General features: G+C 36.6%; 1 protein-coding gene across 8 annotated transcripts in view; it reads right to left on the bottom strand.

The window, feature by feature from the left end:
• Window positions 1-13,183, bottom strand: part of PPHLN1 (periphilin 1) — a 145,259-nt gene that overhangs the window by 122,862 nt on the left and 9,214 nt on the right. For 4 of the 8 annotated variants that reach the window (XM_043446355.1, XM_043446358.1, XM_043446363.1 and 1 more), the window contains exons 2-3: window positions 11,235-11,277; window positions 8,139-8,230 (exon numbers count right to left, since the gene is read on the bottom strand). In XM_043446355.1, coding sequence (XP_043302290.1) covers window positions 8,139-8,230; window position 11,235 — 93 coding nt within the window. In that variant the 5' untranslated portion in view covers window positions 11,236-11,277. Of the gene's footprint in view, window positions 1-8,138; window positions 8,231-11,234; window positions 11,313-13,183 lie in introns of all 8 variants that reach the window. The other 4 variants (XM_043446357.1, XM_043446359.1, XM_043446361.1 and 1 more) reach the window with 2 other exon arrangements.

Raw genomic sequence — 13,183 nt, 5'->3', positions numbered from 1 at the left:
GGGTGGGATGTTTCGAGAGAACAGCATGTATATTATCTGTAGTGAAACAGATCACCAGCCCAGGTGGGATGCATGAGACAAGTGCTCGGGCCTGGTGCACTGGGAAGACCCAGAGGGAGTGGGTGGAGAGGGAGGTGGGAGGGGGGATCGGGATGGGGAATACATGTAACTCCATGGCTGATTCATGTCAGTGTATGACAAAACCCACTGCAATGTTGTGAAGTAATTAGCCTCCAACTAATAAAAATAAATGAAAAAAAAAAAAGATAAGAGTGGGAAAAAAAGGACTATTTCTACATTAACATACTTTGAGCAATATTATCTAGAATATGTAAATAACTGAACTGCTAAGTTTAGTAGACTTGATTACTTATTTCAAGTTGGATAAAAGAAAGATCTCTTAATGTTATTTGGGGTACATTTAAATTTGAGAATATATGGAACAAATATATGGACCATATATTATCTACAAGATGTTAGAAATTAACAAACTCATGTAAGAATTCACTAAAAAATTTATTTCCAACTCCCTATAGTCTCCAGGAGAGAAATAACCAATGAAATGAACAGTACAAACATTCAACTAACTCAAGGAAAGAAATATTGTTATGTAAATATTTAATTATAAAATCTAATTATATAACTCAAAACTAACTGTGATAGAAAAAAATCTTTTTAATTTCCTCTCCCCCTTGGCTGTACCCTTCAGTACGTGGGATCTTAGCCTCCCGACCAAGGTTTGACCCCAGTCATGGCAGTGAAAGCACTGGACTGTCAGGGAACTCCCCCAAAATAAAAATTTCTTTCAGTGTTGCTGCTCATCACTACCCTCAATCTTTATAATGTTCACTGCCACCAAGATTGAAAATCTTTTACTTGACATACATTTGTTAACCGAAGAAGACATGTAGAAATAGACAGGACTACTTCAGTTCCAGTTATATTACAGTGCCCAGAATATAAACCATTAAGTGTTTTGATCCTAGTTTCCAAACTTTATAACCCCTAAAAATCTGAAATAAGCCAACAGAAAATGGACACTTTATGCTGCAACTTCATTACAATGTTCCACATTTTCTATCTGTTCCCTATCAGGCTAACAAGGTAGACTTCCACAACTGAAAACTTACTGGTGTCTAAAAGCCACTGTCACAAAACTTTTATCAAGGCTACAAAGTCAGATAAGCTCATAGAAATTACAGATTAAACAGAAAGCATATTTTAAAAAATAAAGGTCTTATGGACATCTAAAAGTTAAATGTGGATGTTCTATCATAATCAATGTCCTTCCAATAAAAGAATGTGCATGTTTACACGCAGATTCTGTGTAATATACTTCTTTGGGCTTAAGTCTCCTATTTATCTACTCAAGTTTAAAACCAAATAAAAATTTATGTGAAGTACCTTACAAGTAACTTATTATCAAAACAGAGGAATTTTTAAGTGCTCTAAAGTACTAAATAATAACTGGTATATTTGGCAAGTTACAACTAAGGATAAGCTTTCCGATACTCAAATAAAGTGTAATTTAACATTAGCACCAAAATATATGTCCAGTTGCTTTCAAGGTTAATCAAACTCAGAAGTTCACAAAATAGATACTTTACAACTGAGGACATACTAGTGTAGTAGGTACCATCTAAAGTCCCTATTTGATGTCACACTTTATGTCACAGCAATAGTTTTTCAAACATATTTCTGGCGTATCAGACTTGAGAATGAATGGGACAATGGGACAAAGTAAAGTAATAAAAAAGAGAGACAGAGAAATGCAATAAAATCATCTGTTTTTGTTTTGTTAGAGCAGAGAACCCAAACATAAAAATAAAATAGAACATTAACTTTCTCTATCTCAGACACTAGTGAGAGTGGGTTCTCAATTTTTGAAGGATCTGCTAAAGTTTTATATTTAGGGAAAAAATATATCCTATCCTTTCAACCACAACTGGGTGTCATTTCTGCTGTGGCTCAGCCTCTTCGTTCTTTCTGTAGCTATTACTCTGCTCTTTCCCAGTAGTATATTGGACGCCTACCGATCTGGGGGTGCTCATCTTTCAAATTTTTACATGAAGTTTTATTGAGGTATGACATTCATCTAAAAAAGTATACTAACTGTAAATGTTATTTTTGGATAAATTTTCACAAGGTTATCACACTGTGTAACTACCACCCAGATCAAGAAACAACATTCCTAGCATGGCAAAAGCCTTTCTGTGCCCTCTCCCAGTCACTACCTCTGTCTTCCAAAAGCAACCTCTTTCCTGGCTAGTTCTGCCTATCTTGAAACTTTATATAAAAGGAAACATATAAGATATACACTTTTGTTTCAGTATTGTTTGGGAGGTTCACACATGTTGCTGCATTTGACAGCAGTCCATTCTTTCTCATTGCTGTATAACTGCACAATTAATTTATCCACACTGTTGGATATCTGGATTGTTGCCAGTTTGGAGCTTTTATGCACAATGCAGCTAAGGAACGATCTTGTATAATGCCAATATTACACAACAATACAGTTTTTAAAATATTACTAAATGATCTCGTTTTGTAAGCAAATATTTTATTTTACTTTTTTCGTTTTGTAAGCAAATATTTTAAAATTTTTAATTATGATTTTATTAGGTCCAAGTAATAATTACAACTTTATGTATATTTCCAGTTTGTATCATTTAAACATTTTCACCTAAGAATTCTGCCAGTCCATGAAATGAGATGTGAATAGAAAATTACTTTTCCACCTAAAAGCAAGCAACAAACAACACAACAGCAGCAGGACTATCTGTGGCTTTGCCACTAACAGAAATCACAGGTATTTTTATATTACGTTACAGCTGTTGCAGATACCTCAAGAGTATCATTTACACTCATCACTCCTTTGAAACCATTGCAATGAAATCCCTACCATTACTTCTTGCTTGACATCTAACAATCTACTTAAAGAAGTATATACCACTATATCACAAATATGATTTTTAATAGTTTTAGGCTATAATAATAACTGTAAGTAATAGGCTTCACCAGACTGCTAAAGAGTTCCACGTCACAGACAAAGTTAAAAACCTCCATTTTTTTTAAAAACTGAAATGCAGGTGTAACATAAAAGGCAAAGGGATAATTTTCCAAGAGCCATCAAAGGAGTATAACATATTGAGGGGAAAGGAAACGAAGGCTTTAAATTAATAACCATAATAAGTGTTCACCAGAAAATCTGTAGTGTCTGATTCTTATGGAGAGAGGATATGAGAATACAGACTTTATAGAGTAAGACAAACTGATTGGGGGAATGGAGAGATATTTCTAACGGAATTAAAATAGGAGAGGAATGAACTTGGACAAGGTCTGGGCATGTGCCGTGCTCCAAAAGGAGAAAAGCTGTCTGGATTCTTCCCCATCTAGGAGGAGCCTAGAAGCCAGAGAACTTAACGAAGTAAGATTTACCTTCAGACTTACAGTTGAATACATCTAATCTGATTTCACAGACACTTGTGTAAAAACATATCTCCCTATCTGCTTACAGCTGATGAAATTATTTTAAAAGGAAAAAATGCCTCTGTTTCACTTTGACACACACAAAAATGGCATAAAATGAAAACATTGTTTAGGTTTTACTACAACATCCTCATTCACTGAGGACTTCCCTCTCCTGCAACGCAGGAAACCCCAGTTTGATTCCTGGGTCGGGAAGATCCGTTGGAGAAGGGATAGACTACCCACTTCAGTATTCTTGGGCTTCCCTTGTGGCTCAGCTGGTAAAGAATCTGCCTGCAATGTGGGAGATCAGGGTTCGATCCCTGGGTTGGGAAGATCCCCTGGAGAAGGCAAAGGCTACCCGCTCCAGTATTCTGGCCTGGAGAATTCCATGGACTGTATAGTCCATGGGGTCACAAAGAGTTGGACACGCCTGAGCGACTTTCACTTTCCCTTTCCCTCACCTGACATCTTGAACTCAACTGTCATCATCAGTGACTTCAGTGCTCAGTCACAATCTGACTTTAACTCTGCAAATAGGAATTACCTGATGAACTTTTAAACAACACTGACATCCAGATTCTAGCCACAAAGATCATGACTTCATTAGCTAGGGAGGACCCATTCACTGGTATTTAAGAGTCCTCTAGGTGAATCTAATGTACAGTGAGGACTGAGAGCCCTAATTTATATCACTGATCCAAAATCCAACCTCAAAGTTCTGTTAATCTCAACTCCAATAACCTTCACCCACCCTCATTCCTACCACATACACTGAATTTCAGTACCCAGAACTGCTCCATTTTGGAAACTCTACATTCCAAGATATTGACTACTTATCTTTCCGCCATACCTCGTCTTCAACCTCACAGAGACTTTCCTGTCCTTCAACCTCTCACTGCTTTCAATTCACTGTCTGTCTCACAGCCTTATTCCCTTTCCTAATCAGTCCATTCCACATAACACATTACCTCAATAATTCTTACCTCCCTGGGTCCATCACTCATCTTGCAATCTTAAATCAATACAACTTGCTTTCGCTACTCCCAAATTGGTGCCCCTACAAAATTTAAGCTTATAGACCTTCAGCAACAGTGTTTTTAAACATCTCTGGTCAGGAGATCCCTATAACCTGGCCTCAAGTCTCCCTCTACCTCCTCTGCTTTCAACAGATGATCTTGCCACCTCTTACTTCAGATAAAAATAAAGGCCTTGAGATATGAACTTTCTCAAATTCATTCTCACACAGACAATGAGATTAGAGGGTTCTACCCATTGGTCTTTTGTTGTTGTTCAGTCACCATGTCTGACTCCCTGCAACCCCAAAGCCGCAGCACGCCAGGCCTCCCTGTCCCACACCATCTCCCAGAGTTCGCCCAAGTTCATGTCCATCCAGCCATCTCATCCTCTGATGTCCTCTTCTCCTTTTGCCCTCAATCTTTCCCAGCAACAGGGACTTTTCCAAAGAGTCATCTGTTCACATCAGGTGACCAAAATACTGGAGCTTCAGCATCAGTCCTTCCAATGAGTATTCAGGGTTGATTTCCTTTAAAATTGACTGCTTTGATCTCCATGATGTCCAAAGGACTTTTAGGAATCTTCTCCAGCACCACAGTTCAAAGGCATCAATTTTTTGGTGTTCTGCCTTCTTTATGATCCAGCTCTCACAACCGTACAAGACCACTGGGAAGGCTATAGACTTGACTATATGAACCTTTGTCGGCAAAATGATGGCTCTGCTTTTCAACATACTGTCTAGGTTTGTCATAGCTTTCCTGCCAAGAAGCAATTGTCGTCTGATTTCATGGCTGCAGTCACCATCCGCAGTGATTTTAGAGCCCAGGAAGAGGAAATCTGTCACTGCTTCCACCTTTTCCCCTTCTATTTGCCATGAAGCAATGGGTCTGGATGCCATGATCTTAGTTTTTTTTAAATTTAGTTTTAAGCCAACTTTCTCACTCCCCTCCTTTACCTTCACCAGGAGGTTCTTTAGTTCCTCTTTGCTTTCTGCCGGTAGAGGGGTATCATCTGCACATCTGAGGTTGTTGATATTTCTCCTGCCTATCTTGATTTCAGCTTGTGACTCATCCAGCCCGACATTTCTCCTGATGCGCTGGGCATACAGGTTTTTTGTTTGTTTGTTTGTTTTTCGGCATACAGGTTAAACAAACATGGTGACAACAGACAGCCCTGCTGTGCTCCTTTCTAAACCCTAAACCTCAGTTGTTCCATACCAGGCAGCTAAATGTCGCTTCTTAACTCGGGTGCAGGTTTCTCAGCAGACAGCTAAGATCATCCGGTATTTCCATCTCCTTAAGAGCTTTCTACAATTTGTTATGATCCACAAGTCAAAGGCTTTAGTGTAGTCAATGAAGCAGAGGCAGATGTTTTTCTTGAATTCCCTTGCTTTCTCCATGATCCAGCAAATAAGTTGGCAATTCGATCTCTGGTTCCTCTGCCTTTTCCTTTGTGGCTCAGCTGGGAAGGAATCCGCTTGCAATGCGAGAAACCTGGTTTAGATCCCTGGGTTGGGAAGATCCTCTGGAGAAGGGAAAAGCTACCCACTCCAGTATTTTGGCCTGGAGAACTCCATGGACTGTATAGTCCATGGGGTCGCAAAGAGCAGGACACGACTGAGCGACTTTCACTTTCACTTACCTCTGACTTTTCTAAACACAACTTGGACGTCTGGAAGTTCGTGGTTTGTGTAACACTGAAGCCTAGCATGCAAGATATTAATGATGAACTTACTAGCATGGGAGATGAGTGCAGCTGTCTGATGGTTTGAACATTCTTTAGTACTGCCCTTCTTGGGAACTGAAATGAAGATTGACCTTTTCCAGTCCTGTGGCCACTGCTGGGTCTTCCAGATTTGCTGACATATTTGAGTTATGACACTGATAAACTGATTCCTATCTTAAAATTCACTCCTCCCCATCTTATTTAAACCAGCTTCTTTGCTTAGCAATAGTCTCTGGGCAGGTCTCCTGGCTTTCAATTTTAACAGCTCTTTAAGCCAACTCCCACTGCAGTATGTTCTACATTATCATATTCGTAGCATGTACACACAGTGCAGAATAGTGTCATAAAGGTTTTATGTTGTAACTTTCTCCATGATTTTATCATGAGTATTTCCCATTGTTATCTGAAACTGTATTGCCACATATAAATTTCTGTCTACATTTTAAGGCTCTACTAAGCTCTATAAATGTTATACTATTCAACACTCAAAATTGTTTTGAAGATTAGGAAGTTTATACCTCACTTACAGTAAGCAGGCACTAGCTAAATAGATAATCACAATAAATTATCATTTAAAGGAAGTCATCTTCTCTCTAAATATACCTTATTTTATAATCTGAAGCCATGCAAATGTGTTACAGAAACTTTCATAGTGGCTCAGCAGTAGAGACTCCAGTATTTCTGCCTGGCAAATCCCACAGACTAAGAAGCCTGGTGGGCTATAGTCCATAGGGTCACAAAGAGTCGCACATGACTCAGTGGCTAAACAACAACAACAAATGTGTTACATTAAAAAAAACCTAACTAGAAAAGAAAAAAAACAAAGTAAAACAAACCCAATGATATATATTCTGTTAATGGCATAACCACACAGAAAATCCTTTTAAGTATCCCAAATTTCTAATAGGATATAGCCATACAAGAGTAAGGGACCTAAAAAAAATTGTTTTAAAAAAAATAATCCGTACCTTTTCTCATTGCTGCATTAGTCCTACATTTTCTTTATCACTTGTTTGTTCTAGGTAAACTAAAAAATAATCCTATCAAGCTGAAAATATTTTTAAATTGAGATATTTATTAGAAACATCAAGTCTATAAATCAACCTGGAAAAAATGACATTTGGTAATAATTAAATCTGCCCCTTCTGAAATATGGTAGGCCTCTTCGTTTTTTCCACCTTAAATCACTTGAGACCAACCCCAACGTAAGCTGTAACCTAGCAGAAATGACAATCATGAAGGTGATTATCACCCATCTAAGAGGGTTAGAGGATTTACTTACAGAAGTAAAAAACAACTAACATATAAACAAATATTTGTGCCTTCTGATGCTGTACAATGAATCCATAATATACTCATATACCATCACCATGAGCCCAATCGCCCTAAGTAAAAGTTTGACAGCTTCTTGACCTTCTCCAGATCCTCCCTTGGATCTCTACAGAGGATTTTGAGAGACAGAGAGAGAGAACATACACCCATTCAATAAACATCAGTGCCTACTATGTGCCAGGTTATAAACACAGTGCTGGGAATAAAAAGCAAAACAGCAAGCTCCTTGAGCAAAGAAAAGGACTGGCTCAAATTACTAACTCCCAGAGAAACAAAGAGAAAAGCAGCAGAACAGCATACCAGAAACTGCCTACCTGCCCGAGCTGCCCCTTGCTTAAATACTTCTTTGTTAACAGATGGTCTGAGTTTTATCAAACCTTGAATTTTCTTCACAAATTACATTCAATACAAACCCTCCCTTTTAGAAATTTAAATAAGAAATATAAACTATAGATTTTCTACATAAACAAAATGTTATCTTTTATTTTCAAACTTTTGACTTTTAAAAGCTTGATCTATCCCTATTAAAACTAGTTTTGACAGAAAATTCACTTGGACACCAGGTTTTGAATTATTCTAATGTAAGAACAACTTACACTGGGGTGACTTCGAGGAGGTACTCTTTCTCTTGGAAGTCTTTCATAGTCATATCGTCCCTCAGACCACATTTCATCTCCTCTGTAAGCCACTAAAGAATAAAAAAAGAAACCAGAGAATAATGGGTTTTAGGTTACTAGGAAGTAAGTAAGAAAAGGAAACGGTAAGTTATTACATTCTGATACAAATATTTTCTAGAGACATTTAAGGAGGAATAAATTTAAGTGATCAAAAGGAAAAAAGAATAATTAAAACAATTCTTCAAAAATAATTTTGAAATTTTCTTTAAAAAAAATGTAATAAAAAGTCCCACCTTTCTTCAATTTCCAAGGCTATGAAAAGCTTCAAAGACCATATTCCCATTAACTATGGGAAGATTCATACTACCACCAGTTTTCCATTCTCATAGAGTGAAAATTAGAAAAGATTCATTTTAATGAGTAGTATCAGAGACTTATCAGCAAAGCTGAATGATGTGTACAACAGCAGCTTCATCTTTGATACATCCTTAAAAGCTTACTGTCTCTGTACATCCAAAGAAGTGGTTTCACCTGGAAAAAACACTAAGTAAACAATCCTGTGAAAACATACTCAACAAACCCTGAAAGAAACCGCTCTTGATTTTTTTTTTCAATTCTATAATCTCATTTTAATGCCAAGGCACCTTTGTAAAATTTGAAATTAAAAGTTCTGCCAGCATTCTTCACATGTGGGAGGCAAAGAGAGACTCCTACTTTGACAGAGAGCTGACACATTCTGGGTAGAGAGCTAATGCAGCGTGATACAGAGTCCTGATGAAAAAGCATCTGTGAACAAGATGTAAGTTATTTACATAAAACGCTGACGCCACGGTTGAGTAGCTGGCAAATGTCTTTGTAAAGGACCAGACAAATACTTCTGGCACTGCAGGTCACAGGTCTCTGCTACAGCTGCTCAATTCTGCTATTTTATAACATGAAAGCAGTCACAGGCAACATATATCAATGTATGGGTGTGGCCACGCTCCCAAAACATTCTATCTACAAAAACAGGCAGGTAGCCCCAGAGTAGATGACAAATATTTAACAGGATAGAACTGGAAGAGGGTAAAGTACTCATGGATCAGTATAGATCTGTGAACCATCCTGATGAGTAGACAGATGATCTTGAGCAAGAAGCAAAATGGGACAGGTACCAAGTTCGGGTCTTTTAGTACACAGAAAACAAGGCAACAAGTCCACATGCACAGTCCACAGATCCGTGAAGAAGAAAAATATTTCAAAGACATACATCAAGAGATTTTTGGTGGTTCTTTATGATGAAATACTAAGGAGGAGAAAAAAGAATGGACATCCCGTTTTGGCAGCACAGGACTGTAATATTTTAGGTTAGTTTAAGCTAAGGGAAAAATAAAGTCTGGAAGATGAGGGCAATATTTTTTAACACTACCATAGTACAATCAACCTTAATTCTCTCTGTAAAAAAAAAAAAAAATATATATATAATGTGTTCTAATACAAATAGACCAAATAAAATTAACTAACCAAAGTGCCAGGGGAAATCTTAAGTTATAAATTAGCTTTTACTATTATGCATAAATTAACCTGAATTCCAACTCAATAATCATTAACAATATAATTATTAACAATGTTATTTCAAAGTAAACAGTCTTTCAGGTGGAAGAATTGATGGAAGCTCAAAAGGAACTGTCAACATTACTTCTTCTCTCCTACCTTTACTGAATCCAGGTTTCAGTAAAAAAGTTTCAATCTAAACAATGAGCTAGGTTTTATCCTACTTAAGATAATAGTACACAGAAACAGTAACAGCAACAAACTGAAATCAAATCACAGGGGAAAAAAAAAAAAACCCAGCTACCCTAAAGAAAAACAGATATATGACAGTTCACAAAAAAAAAAGGAATGCAATTGCTTAATCTTTTGAAAAGATGCTCACCTTTCTTCAAAATAAAGATGAAAACTAAAACTATAATGGTGTACCCAAAGCTCTGCAAAATCAAACTGTTTTGATGAAAGTAAGAAAAGTGAAAGTGAAAGTCACTCAGTGGTGTCCAACTCTTTGTGACGCCAAGTTCTATACGGTCCATGGAATTCTCCAGGTCCGAATACTGGAATGGGTAGCCATTCCCTTCTCCCGGGCATCAAACCCAGGTCTCTTGCATTGCAGGTGGATTCTTTACCAGCTGAGCCACCGGGAAAACCCAAGAATACTGGAGGGGGTAGCCATCCCCTTCTCCAGCAGATCTTTTGGACCCAGGAATCAAACCAGGGTCTCTTGCATTGCAGGCAGATTCCTTACCAATTGAGCAACCAGGGAAGCCCAGGGTAAGGAAAGCAACATTCATGCATTAATGAAATATAATTTGGAACAGACTGGAAACAATTTGACAGCATCTATTAAAAATGTTAAATACACATACGCTTTGACTTGGCAATTCCCATCTACATATACTTGTCCGTGTGCATGGCAAAGACTGAAAGCCACCTAAAATGTCCCTCAGGAGGGTACAGATTAAATGAAATATTATACATTCATATAAAGTAATTCTATGCAAACCATGTCAAGGAAAAGTAATATCATATATAACAACATAGAAAGACTGTCAAGATACACTGTTAAGTAAAAAAGAGCAAAGGGGAGACTAACATGTAGAGTATGCAGACACCTTGGAAGTGAAAAAGCAGGATGTGAATACACACGTGCTTGTGCACAGACTGCTCCTGGGAGTCTAAGCAAGAGAACATAACCGTGCCTGCCTCTGGGGAAACGAGACGGCTGAAGTATAGGAGGGCAAATGTTTTCACTGCAGGTTTTACACACTTTAATATTATAAAAACAGATCATTGTTTTTAAAGGTCCTGAAAATCACTCAGTAAATAAAATATGTCAAGTGATGGCAAAAATTCTAACTATAAATTAATGAACTAAAGGAGAACATAAGGAAAAGTAAGATTTTGTAATTAATGAGAAAGAAAAACTACAAGAGCTCTAAAGAAATACTATATAGTTTCTTAACAAGATGCAATACTAAATTACCGAAATCTACTGGCTTCCCACACCAACAAAAATGTATGAATAATTACTATTCTACTTACTTGAGTCCTTTCGGGAATCAAATTTAAAGTTGTCAACAATCTCCTGTAGGTGAGGGGGAATACGGTAAGGATTTGCGTCTGTACATACCAATAGAGAAATATAATTAAACTTTTATTCATTTGTACAAGCTCTCAAAATAAAAAATTATGTGCCTTAATAAGCAAAACTCCCTTCAAACACACCTTTGAAAATAGAATATATTATTTTGAAAACCAGAGGCCACTCAAGTTTCATAAGAACAACAAAATTTTGTTGTCAAGAAGATTTCTAGTCCTAATTTCGCCAACTGAGGGGTGGACAGGGTATCTCTCTTATCCTTTCTCTGAAAGGACTGCACTAGATGCTGAAGGCCATTTTCCCCCAGAACACTAGCTTTAAAGCATCTCACATATTGAAAGAAAATCTGACATCCTTTTAGTCTGGAAAACCCTACATTTTTATATTGGTAATAAATGGTCCCATGTTCAAAAGTAATCCCAGTATCAAACCAATAATCATCAGCTCATCAAAGAACACTCAGTTTATTAGGTGTAAGTTTGAAGGAAAACTTTTAATGACTTTCCCTCAAAATATACAAAGTACATTGAGCAACCTTACATAAAAATGAAAAAAGAAGGAAAAAGGCATGTATGACTTATGATGAAATTTGCAAATATCTCAAATATTCTTAACTTTTAAAAACAGTAACTAACTCTACTCAAGGCTCTAGCTCTAGCTACCACTTTGCATGAAATTCAAAGGACAGAGGAGTGGGTCTACTAGAAAGATTAGGCTCACCTAATTTCTGTACAGAAATTTTGAGAAGTGCCTCACTAGCTAAGTGAAGAAATAAGACTGTATTTATAGTCTTAAATTTATAGGTCACTCTTGATCTCTTGATCTAGTTCCCTTTTATTGCCTGGCAGTTTGGAAGACGAAAAACAAAAATTTTATTGCAATTACCTCACAGTATTGCTACTTTAATTAATCAATCCACAAGTTACAGAAGCTAAAGAAAAAAAGCAGCAAACAAAGTGAAAGTAATTAACTTTGATGAAGCCCAGCAACTGGAAATAAAGCAGCTAGAACAAAGCAAAAATTAAGAAACACAATCATACAGAAAGTCAAAATAGTACTATCTAGAATATACATCATCAAGAGACAAGAGACCAATTAAATTCCTTTGTGGAAGAGCTGAGTGTAAAGAAATGAATCACGGAGTTAAAATCCAGAGACAGGAAACAAACTTAAATAAAAGCAAATTTATTAGATAGATAGTTACTGTTTAATAGGCATGCTATTTCAGTTTGGGGAGATGAAAAGCACTGGGTGGTGGTGATGGTTGTGCAACAATGTGATGTACCTGATACCACTGAATCCTATGCTCTAATGACTAAAAAGGAAATTTTTGTGTTCATTTTATTACAATTTTGTAAAAAAATTTAACATGAATTTATCCAGCATCAAACTCTCAACTGAATTTGCTGACTATATCTCCTGTAAGGCATCAAACTGTATTCTGAACTTAATTTCTACTAGAAACAAACAGCATCCCCAAACAGCTGGATGTTACACTACTATCACCAAACTTCAACTCCTACAGTGAAATCTATGACAGTGCTGCATATTTGACTTCATACCTAATGTCGCCTCAATATTCACCTTATTAGGAGCTATAAAACAGTTTCAAGTAAAACTGGTAAATAAATTCTCTTTACTTTAAAAAGTTGACAATTTTTTAAAGATCTTAATTTAAAATTTCAATTACTGTAATTATAGGAATAATTTTATAAAAGGAAATTAGTTTCCTTTACAAATAAAAATACATATTTAATTGTCTCTATCACTGTGAATAAATACAAACATTAGCCTATAAAGCATTCTCTTATAATCAATTATTTCACTTTTTTAACTTATTTCTTACTAGTGAATACACGAAAATATTAATATTTTTAGTGAATATGCAGGT

The sequence above is a fragment of the Cervus canadensis genome, chromosome 25, assembly GCF_019320065.1.
Source record: "Cervus canadensis isolate Bull #8, Minnesota chromosome 25, ASM1932006v1, whole genome shotgun sequence".
NCBI classification, from domain to species: domain Eukaryota; kingdom Metazoa; phylum Chordata; class Mammalia; order Artiodactyla; family Cervidae; genus Cervus; species Cervus canadensis.
Note: the sequence above shows the minus strand (reverse complement) of the source record. Positions and strands in the feature narration are given on the sequence as shown.